The sequence below is a fragment of the Musa acuminata genome, chromosome BXJ2-1 (genome assembly GCF_036884655.1).
Source record: "Musa acuminata AAA Group cultivar baxijiao chromosome BXJ2-1, Cavendish_Baxijiao_AAA, whole genome shotgun sequence".
Lineage (NCBI taxonomy): Eukaryota > Viridiplantae > Streptophyta > Magnoliopsida > Zingiberales > Musaceae > Musa > Musa acuminata.
Window position 1 is genome coordinate 12,204,781 of NC_088338.1, and position 18,616 is coordinate 12,223,396.

The following is an 18,616-nucleotide window of genomic DNA, read 5'->3' on the forward strand; positions in this document are numbered from 1 at the left end:
GCACAAGAATGACAGAGTTGTGGCTCTTCCACGCCCATCATCCAGTTTAAATCATGGTATGCAGTTTCTTCTTTTAGAATTAATATTTCTCTTAGATGTTTTATTTTTTAAAATAAAATTCCTAAATTTTATTATTATTTTTTTTATTTTGTGTCTGTTATTTTTTACTGATTTATATATTTTAATTAAAATTTTCAGTTATGATTACACATAATCGTTTGGATTATTATTGTTCTTGACCATAAGCCTGCATGCATAAAGAGGAGAAATCATTCCTTAGGACAAGCTTCGATAATGATTATTCCGAGTAAGTTCTAAATCTTAAGTTTTTATTTTTATTAATCGAATCACATTTAATTTTTATTATTGAGCCTTTTATCCCTACCATTTATGTTGTCATGCGAATTAGAACGTAATGAATTCGGTCTTAATTGTTAGGCACGGTTAGACGAATCCACGTATTACTTCTCCTAAAATTTGTCTCACGACGCTGTTCCAAGTTGGAAAGAAAACTACTGTGCTTTGACCCGGTCAAACCCCATATTAGAATGTGGCGCTACGTTGACTCCCTATAATTACCCCTCTTTGTCACGATGCCGTCGACGGTCCTCCTCCCTTGTGCCATTAGAAATGGCGTGAGCTCAAGAGACACCTTCGGCCTCGAAGCTGCCTTCTCCCGTCCATCGCAGGTTCCCTGAGAACAACGATGGCTAGGTAATTCCCGTCACAAGGTAACTCGCCTTTGCAGCCATTCCTCGATACGTTATATATCTGCATTCCCTTCGATCATAATGGTCCACATGAATGACTTCCTCTCTCTCTCTCTCTTATGACCCACGTTTCTTTATCTACATCAGATGAAGAAGAAGCATCTCCATTCTTCTTTCTATTGTATTCAAATTCAAATCTATTTGTTTATTGTTTTTTTTGTCATTTAATCTACAAAAAAAATTATATTATCATTCTTGAGAGCATCTTTGATGCACAAAAGGAATAATATTACTTTCACAGACAACGTTGTTGAGTCACAGAATTTTTCCGGCTTGCATCGACCAATAATAATGCCGCTATTGGCCGATGGGAATGAAGCGCGATCGTCTTCTTCCTTCTTATCACGTAATTTTCTTCTCTGAATGCCACAAAGCAGAGAGCAGCAGCTCACGGCAACCATGGATAAGGAAGGCGTCGATCAGAAAGAGAAAAGCAACTCAGCTCCGTCAACTCCACGCCGGCTCGATCCTCCAAATGGCAGACGAACCATCGTCGACTCCCCTTACAGGCACATCCCCAGGCCACCTGAGAAGTCTCTCCCACACTATCTCAAACCAACGATATGCTCCACCCATTCCTCCAAGAACCAGCACCAGCCTTGTCATGCTTCCCCGCCATTCGCCGCCGCCAATGGTAAACGCCTTCCGCATAAGCTGATGATCCCCAGAGCTTCTCCGACGCCATGCCCACCTCAATTAAGCCCCACTTCCTCCAAGCACAGAGCAACTCGGGCCCCTTCACTGTCACCTGTACACAAACTAGCCGTACGCAATGAAGCGAACTCGGAGAAGGCATCACCGAGTCCTCCTCTCAGAAAGACGAGAAGTCTCCCGTTGAAGAGGAACGAACAGCCTCATGCCAAGGTCGCAGAAGCTGAGTCGACTCGGTCGACTTCACCAAAGAGCAGAGACAAAGAAGTTAAACACCCCAAGAGCTCCGAGAAGAGTGCTGTCGTCGCAGCAGGCAAGCAGAGAGCACGAGCGAAGTCGATGTCCATGACCTCCATCGACATGGCGGAAGGTACAAGAAAGCCAAGCGTCCGACGATCTGGAAAGTTGGTGGCTGGACACGAACGCAAGGAGCAGGCGGCGGCGGGTGAGAGGCTGAGGTGCAAGGGGAAGGCGGCGGTGAGGGAAGAGGAGGGCAAGGAGGTGAAGGGGAGAAAGGGGTCGCCGCCCGCCTCCATCGCCGTCACGGACGAGGCTGCTGCGGCGGCGGCGGCGGCGAGGAGGAACAAGGTCAAAGCGCTGGTGGGGGCGTTCGAGACCGTCATCTCGTTGCACGAGGATGTGGGGGCGGATGGTCAAGGAGGTCAACGCGGGGAGGGGGAGGAGTCAAAGAGGTGATCCGGATTGAACGACCCGCAGGAGGAAGGTGTTGACCGAGTCAACCTACGTGGACGAAGAACAGTGTGCTCGAGCGACTTGGCGACCAGTTTTCTTATTCTCATGAGGAGTTATATCTGATGCTGCTGCTGTTAATGTCTGTCTCTCATGAGATCCATATTTTTCTCTCCGTAAGTGTAATATATTACCTTGTTCTGTTTAATCAAGTGGTTTCTCTCATGATTTCCATTGTGCTATACTACTAATATAATTGTATTAATCTCAATCTTATTTTCGATATTTACAGTCAAATGATTAATGTTAATGGTATAATTTATGATTCATATTCTTCAGATAAGAATATGAAATTACCTCATCCTATCATCATCCAGAATTAGGAAGCAAAGAAATCCTGAGAATGTAATCTCGATCAACATTAATATCCTTCACGTCTTTTCCTTAACACCAAAGAAAAGAAGAGAAAACAAAAAGAAAAGAAAAAAGACTTTCTAGACGAACTTAGTGCGGCTAAAAGTTCATTTATGGGAATCATTCGTGCTCATGCTTTTGCTGATTCCTTCTCCAATCCAATCCAAAACCACGGCCACTTGCCATACAAAACAGCTTATGGCGGTAATGGAAGAGTGAGAGGAGATGGAAGAAGCAAACTTTCCTCTTCCAAAGAGTTGAAAGAATAGAGTCACAAAAGCCATCATTCCATCTCTCTCTCTCTCTCTCATGATGACGTCAACCTCGAGGAACGCATGCGACACTTGCCTTCATGACCTCACGAAGAGAAGCATCTTCCATTTCGGTCCACGCGTTGAGGACCTGCATGCACCTTTTCCTCCTCCCGTGGTTTCACTCGAGCCATCGTCAGTGGACGCATCGACGTCAAAGGAACGGTGCTGCTCGTCGTCAAAGAGTGCCATGAGGCGCAGGAAACAGCTTTTGCGCGCACTGAACATGGACTGCCCGTTATTGCTTGGCTGGGTGGAACTCTGGGGACCATCTCATGCTTGACGCGGAAGGAATCCCATGCAATCCAACTGACGAGGAAGAAGAAGAAGAAGAAGAAGAAGAAGCAGAGTCTGAGTCATCCATTTGCATCAGACTGCAATGTGTTTGCTGGAACGACCGACTCTCCCTCCCCGTCTTGCAGTCCTCCTCCAGAGTAGTCACCCATTACTTCAGCTTCAATCTTTCTCATCCTGTGACGTGGGCTGCTTCAGCACCAACTCATGCATGTATACGTCCCAAATAATTCTTTTAGGTCTCTCATCTTTATCTTTATCCCAAGTATTCATGGAGTACATGTTGTGTTTGCCTGCCAAACGCAGCAGAAAGGGTCTTTGGATGCACCACTGTTCCGCACTGAGACTCCACTTTGATATCCCGATAACCGGAGCCAGACACGTCCAAAGCCACGTCAGCGACTATCAGCCATGTCATCCCTCACTATAATAATTTCCTCAATTATTCTAACCATCTAAATTAAAAAAATAAATAAAATTCATAAAAACACTCGGTTATAGATATAAAGAACTTTAAAATTGAGTGATCGATTGACTTAAGCATCGAACGAGCTCGTTGAATATTTTTGATATTACTTAGGTCAAAACATATAACGATGATGGTAAGATCTTAAGCTAGTTAGACTCAACTCTTTCGTCGTCGAGACGATGACAAAAAATTAATGATATTAACATGAATAATCGAGATAAAAGTACAGATGGAAAAAGAAAAAATACATCTCGAATGAGAGAGTAATAAAATAAGGATGTGTGCTATGGAATATCGACACTGTGTAGATTCTCCAACATAGTGGAATGACATGCATCATTAGTAATAAGATAACGTATCCTCTTCGAACGAAATGATCACCGCACCAATCCATTTCTTGGTCTCAACACGTGCGGCAGGTGACTGAGATCGCACCAATGGAAGTCGTCGAATCGGACGGCTGTGCGGACACATCCGGTCGAATGTCGGTGCACATATGTCAACGCGTGCTGCGGATTATGGCGAAAAGAGCTTCGTCCCCGGCGACGACTCATTGGGTGTGCCGTCCCTCTCGGATCCTCCGGGATGTTCTCTACGGCGATTCCTCGGCGACCGGCAACCCAACACGTATTAAGGGTGACACAAAGATTACGTCGGATCGAGAGATAAACATAGCCATTAGAATATTAGATGGTAAGCTTCAACGATGAGTGATTATTATTATTATTATTATTTTTAGTTTATCCAAATCATATATATATATATATATATATGTAATGAACTCAACTTTATTAATTGGGAATCTAAAATCTTATGTTTCAATCTTTAAAACTTGAACAATCTTAGTTGAAATATTTTAGTGAGGTTTTATTATACTCAATTCTCTTTCTTCCCTTTTTATAAAAAATAAGATGTATAAATAAATAACATATATATGTGTGTGTGTATGCATTAACATTTTTATTTGACTAATTTGATTTTATAGAAAGATTTAAAGAGCAAATCTTGTCTTCATTATTTGTTAAAAATATACATATACATGCATTACGATATTTGTTTGACATGCTTAATCACGGAGGATTGTGATGAGATTTTTGGCCTGCCTGCTTTAATTAGAATGATTTCTTCGTTTAGGTATATGGTGGGATGATTCGATTAGAGTCTCATTCCAATTGGCTCCTCGGGAGCTTTAATGCGTTGCTTGCCAACCCCACTCGCCCCAAAGCCCCCATCCGATGAATCGGCGAGGTGGCCGATGTGACCGCTTCACTCCCTCAATGGTCCAACCTAAAAATGGGGTCGCGTGGCGTTCTCTGACGTGAGAAGGTGACGTGGGCGGAGGTGTGCCGCTTACAGCCGCGTGGCGGTTGCCGCACCCCCGCGCTCGAAGCCAAAAGCCCGGTGAGGACCGGGAAACCGGACGCCGTTTCCTCTAAGGTGCGGTCATCACCTTTTGACCAACCCGTCTCCATGAGGCGTATAATAATTATACGTACACAGGAAATACCGCCCCTTAAATGGAGAGGAAGAGAGAGAGAGAGAGAGAGAGAGAAAGCACTATGGTTTACTGTTGGGGGAAAGCAGAGGAGGAGGAGGAGCGGCAGAAGGTGATGATGCCGTGGTGGGACAAGAAGGTGGTGCTCCCGGTGAAGCGCGCCTGGGTCGCCATCGCCGCCCGGGTCAAAGCCTGCAAGCACGGTAAGCTCACCCTCATACGGATAGCGTTCTCTCGTTGCTTTACTGAACTATGTATCGTATGGACTCCCCAATTCATCGTCTTCCAACCGTGGATTTGATGCTGTGTTGTTTGCTCGCTAACTCGCAGGCCGTGGCGGCATCGGAGTGTCCGCCAAGGTTCAGGCCGTGGGCAGAGCAGGTTGTGCGCCCTTGTGGGAATCTTGATTCCTGACTTTGTGATCATTACGAGATTTTGGAGACGGCAACCCATCGATCGATCGATGGGTCTCAGCATAATCGTCTCTTATGTTATTTGTTGGACACAGGCGATGGGATTCTGAAGCTTCACGACGACGTTCAAACGTGCGGGTACGAAGATGTGCAGGTGATGTGGGAAATGGTGAGGAGATCAAAGACGGAGGGGTCCAACCCATCCGAGCAGCGGAAGCGACGGCTTGGAGGCCATCAGCCTGCGCCTCCCGACGAACGTCCTCCTGTGACTCGACGGAGTTGCTTCAGCATCACCACCGCCAATGAAGTGGTGGAAGAGGAGGTAGGAGGATTCGAACAGAGAGCTGCAGTAGCAGCTGTTCCCCCTTCATCGTCTTCTTCTTCTTCTTGTGCATGACAATAACATTGTACTCCAACCTTGTAGTTTAAGTGTACATATGGGGTTTCAAGAACTTCTTCTCCGATGGAAGATGGTGGAAGAAAGTGTCGATCGAAAGGACTCCTCTGTCTATGCATGTGAAATATTAGATCATGAACTCTAATACTATTCTCACTAAAAGTAAGTGTGAAGTATAGATCAAAGTTGTTCATTTCTTCCATTTCCGTATAGTTAATCGGGATAAAGATCTCACTTAAAATCGAATGTTGGCTCCGTCGGATTCATTTCTGTGTCTCTTAAAGCTTTAGATTTCATCTTCTTTTTAACATGATTTGCTATGCACATGAGGATCTCTCCTCACCAACATCTATGTTTATCTTCTTCTTCTTCTGTTCAAGATGAATACGGGTGGATCGTACGAAGATTGACATCTATGCGCATCTCTTTGTTATAGATTCTGTAGATCGTACAATGATTGGGTTGTGGGAAAAGCCTCATAATTTGAGGCTCCTACGCAGGAAGTCATACATTAGAGGCAAACTTTTGTATGACAAAAATAGTTGCTAGAGCGAGATGGTCGCAATCGAGGAAGGGCTGTATCAATGCAAACCGAGCTACAATTTCCATAATAGAAGTTGATAGGGAATAGAGATCCTAAGTTATCTCACTAGTGAATAAAGATTTAAAGTAGGCAAATGTAAATTTACTTTCATTTGATAATCATAAATTTTTTTTTCTCATTGTTTATGATAAGATAGACGGTCACAAGCTTCCTTCTTATCCATTATGCTTCCTTCTTATCCATTATAACGAAGAAAGCAATCATAAATTTCATTCTAACATTTAAAATATGGACTTCTTTTGAATTACTTGAACCAATATTTGAGAACTCATATTACTAACTTGAATATCAGAGGGATCAAGTTGGGAAGCATTTCTCGATCTTGATCTTCGTACAAATAATACATTTGGAGCTTTACGTTTTTACCTCGGATAACTCTACACATATGAATCTAATTCACATCAGATTCATCAAGATGTCAACAATTTACCTGAGCATCATGTTTGATATTGTTTGGGATGCCATGCATGTCTCTAAAATTTTGAAAGTTTTTCTCATATATATCAAGAAGAAAATACATGTATAACTATTATATTCTTTTTTCTTTCTAAACGAAGGATTCTCATCGTATCGTCTTGTCTGTTTTTGAGTGTCGAATTTGAACTATTTATGAGCTCGTCGAATGTTAGATCATTCTAATTTTTGCTTGCCACAATGCCCGTGGGAGTTCTCCATGGTTGGATTTCTTGTGTGATTTGGTTCGACATTGAGCTTTTAATTGCTTCGGCCCATTCTCGAGTTGGGCTCAACCTGAAATATGAGATTCAAGTATGTGTCTTATTCTTCCATGAACAAATGTTAGAAGCCAAAATTGAAAGTCTACCAAAATTTACATCGATATATTAATCAGAAACATAACTATGCTAAGTGAGATAAACAATAATTCTCAATTGTACATACAAAGTATCACGTATCTTATCAAAGGTTTGAAACCTCGACGTGATAATTTTTTCTTTGCGCAAAATAATATCGATCATTTTGCATTATGTTATGCGTCGATAAAATTAGCCTTTTATTCCTCCTCTAATTTTTTTTCTAGTGCAATGAAATTAGTCATAATCTATAGAGAAATTGAAATTTTTTGCATTGTTTTAATGATCCTCCAATTTTCATACCACGAATTCATCTCTTAGTTAAAAAAATAGATAGTTATAAGAGCAAGAAAATACACCCATCTTAAAAAATAGATAGTAACCATGTTTTTTAGGTGCTTTTGATGGAATTTTTATGATTGCATCCCAAATTATTCCCCATTGATATGACCATGTAGTAGTTCTTATTCGAGAAGCACAAACATAAATTTAGATAGTAATAAATAAATAAATAGTTCATTATTAAATTTTTTTACCGTTATTGAAATCGATCGATGAGAAACCCTCTAGATGTAAAATAATTATTCCGACAAGTTTAAGTGCTTGAAACTTTTGATCAAATCACTTTATGCCTCTTTAGAAGATTAATAAAGGACAAAATAGAAATAAAATCACATATGGAAATACATATGAGTTGTTGGTAGTCAACAACATGGATATCATTATGATGTGAGAAAAAAAGCCTCCATTATGATAAAGGATCATCTTTAAAGAAATAGATGACATGCACTTTGATTGGGGTACCGTTGTTGAGGTTGAAGAAGTCATAGCAAGTTTGGCCATGCTATTGTTTTGATGTTTGTGATATCAACTAATCATGTTGGAATCTTTTCTTAAAGCATTGAAGTTCAAGTTAAGTTGATATAGACTACCGTATAATGAGATTTCAACATCATTTAAACAATTAAATTATATGTCAAACCTAATATAGGACTCTATAAATTTTTAATAATATGAGACTCGTTTCAATTAACTTTTATAAGAAAAACTCGAAATTATTATTATTATTTTTGGACTTTTCTAAGTGTGTCTAGTGCAAGTAGTCGTAGAGATATTGTGTCATGTCATGTCGCACGCTTGCATGTTTTCGTCGTGCACAAGGTTAAAAAACATATTTACGATGGTGTTCTTTATAATTTTTCTTAAACTCCTTATTTAAATTTATAATATTTTTAACTTTTTAAGTTTTAATGAGAGATAAAGTCTTTTTTAATTAATACATTTGTAGCTCATCTCTATTTTTATTAGACATACGATCAGCATCTTCCAGTGCAGTGCATTCAAGGGATAAAATATCCATTGGCATCACCCACTTGGCGAACGGGACACCGAAGCGATCCACATGATGATGTCGACGTACTCTTTATCATGAAGTTTTGTGGTGACCAAAGCACAACCCATACACTTCCTTGCACAGCCAGAATTGATGCTGACACACTAAATTGGCCCTCTGCTCATATATATATATATATATATATATATATATATATATATATAGAGAGAGAGAGAGAGAGAGAGAGAGAGAGAGAGAGAGAGAGAGAGAAATCCTTTGTGGCCGGCGATGATGGTGTGTGTATCCACTCATGACTTGTGTACTTCGTGGAACACAAGCATTCTATTCTGGGTGGTGGTCGCCACATCTATACATATACTCTTCATTAATCTGAGAGAGAAGATATCAAAGATTTAAGAATTGCTTGACAAAAGATACGAGAAGAAAGGAGGAAAACCTTCCAACCACTGACACCCCAAAGTTTGACCACATCAATGTGTCCTGTCACTCCACAAAAGGTGGCTTTGGCTTTGGAGTTCACGTCGAATGATATGAAGGAACACGAGTACTCATCAACATTCTCTTGCAGTAAACCAGCAACGGTAGTATATTGTGGGGGGGGGGGAGGAGGAGATGGTGGGTCTGCTCCGTCTCCATCATTGTGGTTGGACCAGCCACAATAGTTAATTAAGCAAAGGGAAAGCTTTTCTAAAGCAGTACAGGTTTGGGGAGATTGATGTGTATGACTTGTTGAAGTGGATTGAAGAGCTTTGCGTGCAGGGATTCGCAATCCAGTAAGGCAATGCTTTCTTGAAGGCTGAAGCTTCGGAGTTGCTTTAAAAGATGTGAAACTGTGTAAGATATGATCTGACTTGTCACCCCCTTACGTCAAACTTCCAGTGTTGGGTTGCTAATTATCTTTTATGAACAATAACTTTAAGTTAGTAAATGATATATATATGAGACATGATCTTAATATATGTTGTGAATACACTCCATTTTACAGTGGATGGTAGAACATTAATAGGGGGTATGTTTTTTATTAGCATATCCTGATAAGATTTGAACTAAATATTTTTGCTATAATATCTCTTAGGATCGAATAACGAAAAACCTTATAAATTTTCATTTACTCTTTCCATTATTTTTTTTCTTTAAATTTTTTAATGTGATTTTGTGTTTGACCATTTGGATTATTAAGGGAGATTGAAAATGTTTCTGTATCTCTCCTATGAAGCAAGAAATTTTTTTTTTTCGATTTTTCTCGACAAATGACATCTTTTTATAAGATATAATCTTTCATTTTTCTTCTCATTTACTATTCAATTAGTGCTTATATACTTAAGAAGGTTATATCTTAGGGTATCTTCTCTTCGTCATGCACGTTGGGATTAGATTTGCCTTAGATAACATCATATGTGATTCCGAGTTTTTATTTTCTCTATAATTTTATTTTTAATTATTTAAAATATAATTTTATTTGATTTCTTAATCAAACCCGATGTAGTTTTGGTTTATGTTCTAACAATAATACCATCTTGAATTTTTGATCAATATTATTATGTTTTAAAGTTTAAGACAATAAATTGGACATGGCTTTAAGTTATATTCTAGCAATTTTTGGGACTAGTATGCAAAAAAAAATCAAATTTATGGAGACCTTTATGTGAAGAAAAAAATTTATATTTTAAGATTCAAATATTCAATAAATACTTTATGAATCTCTATTTATTAATTTAGAAAAATATATAAAAATATATTTGAAAAGATGGGAAAAACTCTTTGAATTTTAAGAAGAAAGGTGCATAGATTAACTAAGACAATTAATAACTAAGACAATAAAGAATTCATAAGTTGGTTTGATTTTATTTCATTATTGATTTCTAAGGATTGAATTCGCCATGAACCTCCAATTATTACAAAAAGAAAGAAGAAATACAACATGAGTAGCAAACCAACTATTTTTGAGAAGATCCCCTTATTTGACTAATTTTCCTTGTACTTCTCCTTTGCACTAAAAGACGAATTATATACATAATTTAAATTGAGGTTAAAGTGAAAAATCAGGTTTTTTTCATAAAATTTCTCTATTTTTAGCAAAAAAATTATGATTTAATTAAAATATTGTTTTAGGTGTTCTTATTTTCTCAAGTGCCTCTTAGGTACAATATAAAGGATGGGTTCGACATGTGAACAATCTAACACCATTTTATTATATCCTATCGATTACTATATCAACTCGATATATTAACCGAGTATCACTTATCAATTTAATATCACGTTAGTATCACTTAGGGTATCTCGAATCGACTTCATAGATAATACTTTTGCGTACGACGACATGAATTTTATGATTAACCCTTGGAAATCATTTCGCCCTTAATTTCACGACTTATCGGAAACAGAAATGGATACACAAAACATCAAAAGAGAATTTGAGTTGTGGGATGTATGGAAATGAAATAAATCCGGATGCCCACTTTCATGCTGTCTCCTGGAATGTCGTTAAATGTTCCTTTAGGAATTTAGTGGTGTAAGGGTAGGAATGGCAAGAAGAGGAGAATTCCCATCCTATCGATCGGCCTTATTGCCTCTTCTATGGGCTTCATTGGTGACCGAGTCGCTGGCGGCCATCGCCAAGCGGCCCGCGGAAGCGTCACCCAACGACCGATGGGCCTCGGATCACCGTCCGATCCGACCTTGGCGCGCGATGGGTCGGATCCAACGGCTGGGATCCGGTCTCGGTGCCGATAAGGGAGGCGTTCAATACTTTTGACCACCCCCTATTCCTTTCTCGTGCCCATCCATTGCCGTCCGCCTATTGGGTATTAAAGATTCGTTCCCCGCCGTCTCTTCTCTCTCCCCGTGGAACGATTGCGTTTGGTCTCTTCCTCAGAGAGGGTTGAGTAGGCAAACCAAAGGTTACCTTTTCCTCTCTCTCGCTCCTCTTCCTCTCCACCCCTTGTCTTTTGGTTCGATCGAGTTCTTGCTTCGAAACTTTGATCTTGTTCCCTCGTGGAAGCGAAGGCTTTGATCTTGTGCGGCATAAAGATTTGTGCTTTTTGTGGTTTTGAGCGTCTTCTCGGCCGAAAGACTCGAGCTTGTTGTCGTTGTTTTGTGTTCACACGGATTGGCGTCTGGTGCTGTAAACATTCGTCAGTTTTGATCTCATCTTATCCAGGAGTTTCTTGAAGAATCGCATGTTTATCTAATTTTGGATGAATTGATAATTCCTTGTTGGGTCTTTTTGGTGAATTTTGTGTCATCTTCTATGCGCTTGTTGATTGTGTTGAATTTAGATTAGATAGAAGATCATTATGATGTGTTCTCCTTGTTTCCCAAAAAGCATAGAGTGGATATTTCCTTTATCCTACAAGAAAATATATTTACTATTATCTTTGGTTTCTAATTCTGTTTTTCGGTTTTCATCATTCATTTATTTACTTTTTCTGAATGTTCATAATATCTGGTTTGATGTTGAAACTGAACCCTCGGAGCTGTGCTATGCTATGTTTTTCCTGTTGTTTCGTATCTTTCATTCATCTTCTCAAATACAATATTTGTTTTGCTTATGTCCTAACATGGTTGGGCATGTTTGTATTTTTCTTTTTTCATTGGTTCATTGGTGATTTGCATCTGAATTACTAGTGTCCGTTGGCGAACATTTAGCTGCTTTTTGGTTTAGTAGCTTTGGATATTGAGAGTTATCATTGTTCCCTTTTTTTTCTTGTCTTTATGTATTGTTTAAGAATTTTTTGAGATTCTTCCTTGCTGATAGGCTTTGTAAGTTGTGAAGAAGGGCCTTAAGTTTATTTTTTGGTTTAGTAACTTTGCCATGACATCAATTATCGATGAGTTGATGATAGGCTGATAGCTGGTTTACTTGGATTCTGTTGATCCATTTTAACTTAAGAGTTGTTATATAGGCAAACTACACCTGGTAAGAAAGGCTTCACCCCTGTTGATGATACATTTCTAGGGCTTAGGTTTCTTCTCCTCATTCTGTGCCATGCTACTAATTTGTTGTATAACATAACTTTCTTAAACACTTGATATCAAATTTTGCTAAAAGGATGAAATGAATATGCGCAATCATGGACTTTTCCTCCTGTTCATAGAGAGCGTGATTGAAATGAAGGCTAATAAGATAACCTAGATCCCAACATCTGAACAATCTATTGCCTATGCAGGATGCAAATACCCTATTTCAGCTATGAGACCCTGGTTTGCCCAAATAATGAATTGACAAATCTGCAAATGCGACAAACACTAATAACTGCCTATCACTGGGTAATTGCTAGCTCAAGTAGATGTTAATTCATTAATATTTGCGATGGCCTTTCTTGAATCAGGGGATAACAGAACACAGATGTCAAATTCTTCTAGAGGATATATTGGAGTTCATACCGGTGGATGCATCCAGACATTGTATCTCACTTTATTTATATTAGTTGAATGCTGTTTGCGAACAGAATATAAGGCTTTCTTGTTGATGATGCTATAGCCAGAAAAAGAAATGGATAACAAAGTGAAACTGGCAAGTGTTTGCATAAATCAATGGTACCAAAATCTGAAAATCTTCGGCTTTTGGAGGAACCAGATGTTATAGCAATAGCAAATGCATTACTTCTCTGAGACACCCTTTAATCCAACACACTTTTTGAACTCAATATAGCTTGGGACAAGATGTTGCGGTCAGAAAAACATGCATCAATTCCCCCATAGTTTCCATTAAGGTCATATACTCCTGACTATATGAAGTTCCTATTAGAGCCATGCATTCTGAATTGCTTGATGTTTAGGTTTTTTGTATGCTAGTGATGGCTATTTAGAATTGTTCTTTTTTTTGTCTTACGGTCAGATTGTATAGTAAAAGCTTAGTCACTTGCTGATCCCGTTTTCTGTCCATTTTTTTTTTTGTAATAGTTTGTAGTGGCACACAGTGTCATGGTACTTATTCTGAATAATCAACTAAAGTGGATGTTCCTATCTGAACATAGTTCACCATCCTGTTACGCTTTATTTTGAATGCTTATACTATATAAAACATTTGTGCTAGCTCATTTTATGTTACTCCTGAAACAAAGAAGTTTGGTGTTGCTGAATGAATGATAATTGCAATTGTTTTTTTCTCAAATTGGTGTTTTTGCTCTATTTTTTTCTATACTCTTGACACCTGGTGTTGCTGAATGATCGAAAGCTGCTTCTTTTTTTCCAATAGGTGATCTTTGCTCTGGCATGGATTGTTCTATGGGTAGAAGGACTGCTAGTGGAATAATTTTTTCCAAAAGTGGTTGTAGTATTACCTTTAGAGAACAAAATCACCATGCTAGAAGCATCCGATCCTGTAGCCGGTTAGGATGTGGTGCTAATTTCTATTCGATGAAAGGCACCAAGGTAGGAGAACAAGACAAAGCTCCCTTTCACACAGGATCATCTAAATTATTACCTGCTAGTAGTTTTAGAAGGCCTCAACGAGGAGGAAGGACTAGAAGATCTCCTGAAGAAGCAGATGTTGCAGAGAGCAGTAATAGCCAAAGAGAGAGTGATAAAATTAAGTGCACTAGCAGATCTCTGGATATAAAAGATTCAGACTCCAGAAGAGGACTAGGGAAGAAAGAAGACTCGCACTCCACAACCGGAGAAGAGGAATCCTGCAGCAATAAATTGAGATCAAAAACATCTAAGGAAGTCACTAGACAGTCCAGATATCACTACAAAGATAATTTAAGTACATTTGCCAGCACCAGCATGGCCCATGCATATGGGTTGGAAAATCCAACACGGGCAGGCGTATCCAATGTTCGTCCATCAGGTTTTAACTCACCTAATTCTGGAAGTAGCAGAACAGCTAATAATATAAGAAAGAGATCCCTTTACAAGGCAAGTCCATCTTCCAGTGGCAAAAGCATGATCCCATCGTCAAGTGGAACAAATTCAGGCCTGGATGTACCTCGTCGAGCTCCAAGAAGGTCTAGAAACCAGTCACCAAATGGAGTAAGAGGTGTTCCTCAAAGTTCATCAAGATTGTCAACAGATTTTAATCCTCTTTGTCACAATGTACATGGACAACCTGGATCCAGCACTCGGATTGCTCCTATTGGACAAATTCATGAACCTGTAGCAAGTAGCACACATACATTTGATGCTTCTTTGGAAGATAGAGATGGCTATCCACACTTAGTCATGGAAGAAGTCGCTGAGGTACTGTCAAACTTATTGTCATAATGGCTATCTTTTGTTTACTTACCCTACATTTAGATAATGAAAGCTGGGTGGATATAACCAGAGAAACAGGAATTGCAATGTGATTAATAAATGAAACAAGTAAAAGAACTTTTGATTATGATGTTTCAATTCAGTTATTACTAGTTATCTCAATTATTTTAAATCACCAAATATTTTGATTGAGGATGTACCTAAATTGCTTTTATACTCTTTTGAAGTTTGTAGAAATGCCAAGTATGGGGTTACTTCTAATCACTTTTTTGCCTGAAAAACCTCTATTCTTTTGAAAGTGACTTAGACGTCTTTTGACATGCAGTTGTTATTAGCACTAGAGAGGATCGAAGATGAAGGATTAACATATGAGGTTGTCATTTGCTTCATGATTCATAGATAACTTCTTTCTAATAATAAGTGCTACTTTATAAAGTCAAAGAAGCATGAGAAATCAATTTGGATATTCTTATTCATTAAATTATGTGTTAACAATAGGAATGTTGTTCCTGCAGCAATTATCGCTTCTTGGGAATCATTTATTTTTTGACAGTCTGAGCTTCAATGACCAGTACAGAGACATGAGGATGGACATTGATAATATGTCATATGAGGTTTGTTCTATTTTTGAGTCATGTAGTGTCATGAAATTTGCTCATGGGTTGTTTTCTTGAGTTCCCTTTGATGGAAGAAGAGTCTTTTTTTTTGTTTATTTTTTGCTTTTTATTTTGCTATCTATTCTATCTATGTTGTCAAGGTTCAAACTATGGTAGTCTGGTAACTCCTGGATGATGAAGACCAGGAACTAGTTAGCAGTTCTATCGGAAATGTCATTCATATATTGTGTTGCATCTGCATCACCATACTAATTCAAATGTGTGAGTTGATCAAAGTTAAGTCTGATGTACTTGTTCGTTGTGTTACATTTATAATAATTTTTCATCTCCAACCAAGAATAAAACTATTTAATGCTCCATGCTAATTAAAATTTAGGTGTTCAAGGATGAAGCAGTGATACATACTGTCGTATGGTGCTGGTGCACTTGTCTTTTGCAATGCCTATTGATAATTTTAATAAAATAACATATCAGTAGACGAGACTCTCGTCAATGCGGGGTTTAGGGAGGGTTATTTCCATGACTCGAACTCTAGCCTTCGGTGTAAAGGAGCAAACTTACCATTTTACTAAGGCCCATCTTTCTATTGATCACTTTTAATACTTGTCTCAAATTAACAATGGGATGGTTTATGTCCCCAGAAATCTCTCTCTTTTGCATTACTATTGCTGTTTAATTTCTAAACCAATCTGAGATAACAGAGTTTGTAGGAATTCACAAATGAGAATATCTCAGGAACCTTTTTTTTTTTCTCTTGAACAGGAATTGCTAGTCCTGGAAGAGAAAATTGGTACTGTGAGCACAGCCCTGACAGAGGAAGCTTTATCAAGATGCTTGAAGAGAAGCAATTACATGCCTGCCTCATTGATCTCTGGGTTCTCTGGACTTGATGAAGCTGGTGCCAAATGCAGTATATGCCAGGTACAATCCTCTTGTCCAGACTTTTCAGATACATATCAGATATTATTTGCATCATCTAAGTTTACTTGCCTCTGAATGCTTTATTTTCTTGGTAACAATCTTTTGCTTCTGATTTTTTTGTTGGTTTCATGGCATCCATTTGTTCCTTTGCAGCTTTGTTGCTTATTTCATGTTAATCACAAAGATATGACATATCTGTACTATACATATGACAAATTATTGTTAATTTAGCTTTGACAAAGTCGACCCTCATTTTTAACAATTAAGGAAGTTTTTTTATCTATGTAAAGGAAAGATCTTTGGATTAACAAGTTAAACTTCATGAGTGCTTTAATCTCATGGTTGAATTATGGTTTCCTTCTGCATTAAAACCAAGAAAGCCTGACTAATCTAAGCAAGAAACTCAAATGATTTCTCCTTGTAATTAATATACAATGGATACCCCTGAAATAATTATCATCCATCACAAGGACTATATGTGAGAAAATATCCATCATGAGAACAGGCTATTGTAGTGCACTGTAAAGGGAAGCGACGGCCATTACTGTCTAGATGACTACTAGAAAAGGCAGCCATTTGGGATGTTGTTATTTATTCTGGGAACCGGTGATGAAACTCTCTTATAGGCATCGTGTTCTTTAGACTACAATGAGTTTTAACAGTCATTAAATAACTATAAACTACGACATTCTAAATTTTGATTCAAGGATTTATCTGCCAGCAAAGAGGATGAAAGTGTGGTAACTAGTGAGCTTGCTTTTTTGGTGTGGGATCTACTAGGCCTCCAAAGATGTGTACTTGTTGCCCATTGCAATCATGATATGTGATCCTTTGTGTTGAGTCTTAGTAACTGACTTCTTCTAGTGTCGTTCTTTTCTTTGGTTTTCCAGGAAGAATTTGTTGTTGGAGATGAGTTGGGGGAGTTGGCATGTGAGCATGCTTACCATGTAAAATGCATCCACCAGTGGCTTGGGTTAAAGAACTGGTGTCCCATCTGCAAAGCATCTGTGTCTCCAACCTCTTGACACCCTTCCTTGTAGCTAGCCCACAAGAAAGTGCATTTGAACTTTCTATCATTCATCGAAAGTTCTCATCACTTTGTAAATAACATTATTATTATTTTTCTTTCTCTTTTTCAGCTGTGGATGGAACATGATAAAGTTTCTGGATGTATTTGGCCTTTTTCCCAAATGATTGGGAAGGACAGCCTCACTATGGTCCTATGACATTGAAGAGGCTTCTAGGTTGGGAATTATAGTTGTCTTCTATTGTGAGCAGGTCTCTGTTGGTCGAATAGTTTGTGTTCAGTCAATGTGATGCAAATGCAGGAGATGCAGGTCTGATTTTATGTGTGAGGCCTATTTCTTCAAAGGTATTGTTCAATGGATGTAATAACAATTCTTTTACAGGTAAGAGATATAGCATTTGATTTCTGTTAGTAGAACTAATATATGTATAGAGAAAGAAGTTGATGTCGCAGTAATGCGATCAAGTGTATTTTCATTTAACCCTTTGCATCAATTTTCATGTACTTAAAGTATCGATGATTTGTTTGGATGAGACAAGCAGGACAAAGTTTCATGGTCACAAACACTGCGTGTCCTACGCTACCACTGGCTTACTGAACGCCGAGATGTGTGTACCTTTGGCACCGTTAATTACTCGCTCTCTACATAAATGGCCTTCTTCAGGGTAAAAAGTACATGAAATTGCAAATTTTAGGAAGATTTGCAGACGGCACTTTGTTTTGAATTGTTAAAAATATTGAAAATCTTTTGGAGCAATATATGGTGGTGAATATTTGTAAGAAGATGGGAAAGATGGTAAATGCTTTATAATCTGTAGACGTAGCATGTTATTGAATTGGTGATGCTTGCAAATAATGGAGGCATACAACTCGACAAGATTATTGTTTTACTTATCTACTCTGAGCCCCACGACAAATTCCATTCTCACAAAATCAAACATGAGATTAAACAAACTGTTACATATAAACATCATAGTAGATAGACACTTCAGGTACCAAGGCATCAACTTTCTTAGTTGGTAAAAACCTTAATAGAATTTGGTAATATCCTGAATCCTTATCTTCATCCTTCTTTGCCAAAAAGCCAAAAAAAAAAAAAAAACAGAAATCGATTGTATCGAACTTACAATAGCAAAAGAATTTGGGTAAGTATACTATTAAGATAATTTTTTTCCCAAA

The 18,616-nt window shown here is 38.4% G+C and overlaps 3 protein-coding genes across 6 annotated transcripts; all 3 read left to right on the forward strand.

The window, feature by feature from the left end:
* Positions 1-1,169: 1,169 nt before the first annotated feature.
* On the forward strand, positions 1,170-2,117 carry LOC135598192 (uncharacterized). The gene has a single exon (XM_065091732.1). It carries the CDS (start codon positions 1,170-1,172, stop codon positions 2,115-2,117), a length of 948 nt encoding a protein of 315 aa, XP_064947804.1.
* A 3,012-nt stretch (positions 2,118-5,129) lies between these two features.
* Positions 5,130-6,127, forward strand: LOC135598108 (uncharacterized). The gene is made up of 4 exons (XM_065091640.1): positions 5,130-5,297; positions 5,425-5,475; positions 5,603-5,829; positions 5,932-6,127. Exons 1-4 carry the CDS (start codon positions 5,159-5,161, stop codon positions 6,025-6,027), a joined length of 513 nt encoding a protein of 170 aa, XP_064947712.1. The 5' UTR covers positions 5,130-5,158; the 3' UTR covers positions 6,028-6,127.
* A 5,325-nt stretch (positions 6,128-11,452) lies between these two features.
* LOC103995808 (E3 ubiquitin-protein ligase MBR2) lies at positions 11,453-17,843 on the forward strand. 4 transcript variants are annotated; one of them, XM_009416508.3, is made up of 6 exons: positions 11,453-11,574; positions 13,875-14,857; positions 15,198-15,245; positions 15,388-15,486; positions 16,252-16,410; positions 17,301-17,843. In XM_009416508.3, the coding sequence occupies exons 2-6, from the start codon at positions 13,892-13,894 to the stop codon at positions 17,433-17,435; spliced, it is 1,407 nt and encodes a 468-aa protein (XP_009414783.2). In that variant the 5' UTR covers positions 11,453-11,574; positions 13,875-13,891; the 3' UTR covers positions 17,436-17,843. The 4 variants fall into 4 exon arrangements, with proteins under 4 accessions (XP_009414783.2, XP_064949558.1, XP_009414799.2 ...); XM_065093486.1 differs by having other exon boundaries at positions 17,550-17,843; XM_065093487.1 differs by lacking the exon at positions 11,453-11,574 and adding an exon at positions 11,586-11,808.
* The last annotated feature ends 773 nt before the right edge of the window (positions 17,844-18,616 follow it).

Coding starts and splice junctions, on each gene's coding strand:
- LOC103995808 (XM_009416508.3), top strand. CDS start 13,892: ATGGATTGTTCTATGGGTAGAAGGACTGCTAGTGGAATAATTTTTTCC. Junction 15,246..15,387: donor ATGAAGGATTAACATATGAG/GTTGTCATTTGC, acceptor TTGTTCCTGCAG/CAATTATCGCTTCTTGGGAA. Junction 16,411..17,300: donor CCAAATGCAGTATATGCCAG/GTACAATCCTCT, acceptor TTGGTTTTCCAG/GAAGAATTTGTTGTTGGAGA.
- LOC135598108 (XM_065091640.1), top strand. CDS start 5,159: ATGGTTTACTGTTGGGGGAAAGCAGAGGAGGAGGAGGAGCGGCAGAAG. Junction 5,476..5,602: donor TCAGGCCGTGGGCAGAGCAG/GTTGTGCGCCCT, acceptor TGTTGGACACAG/GCGATGGGATTCTGAAGCTT. Junction 5,830..5,931: donor ATGAAGTGGTGGAAGAGGAG/GTAGGAGGATTC, acceptor CCAACCTTGTAG/TTTAAGTGTACATATGGGGT.
- LOC135598192 (XM_065091732.1), top strand. CDS start 1,170: ATGGATAAGGAAGGCGTCGATCAGAAAGAGAAAAGCAACTCAGCTCCG.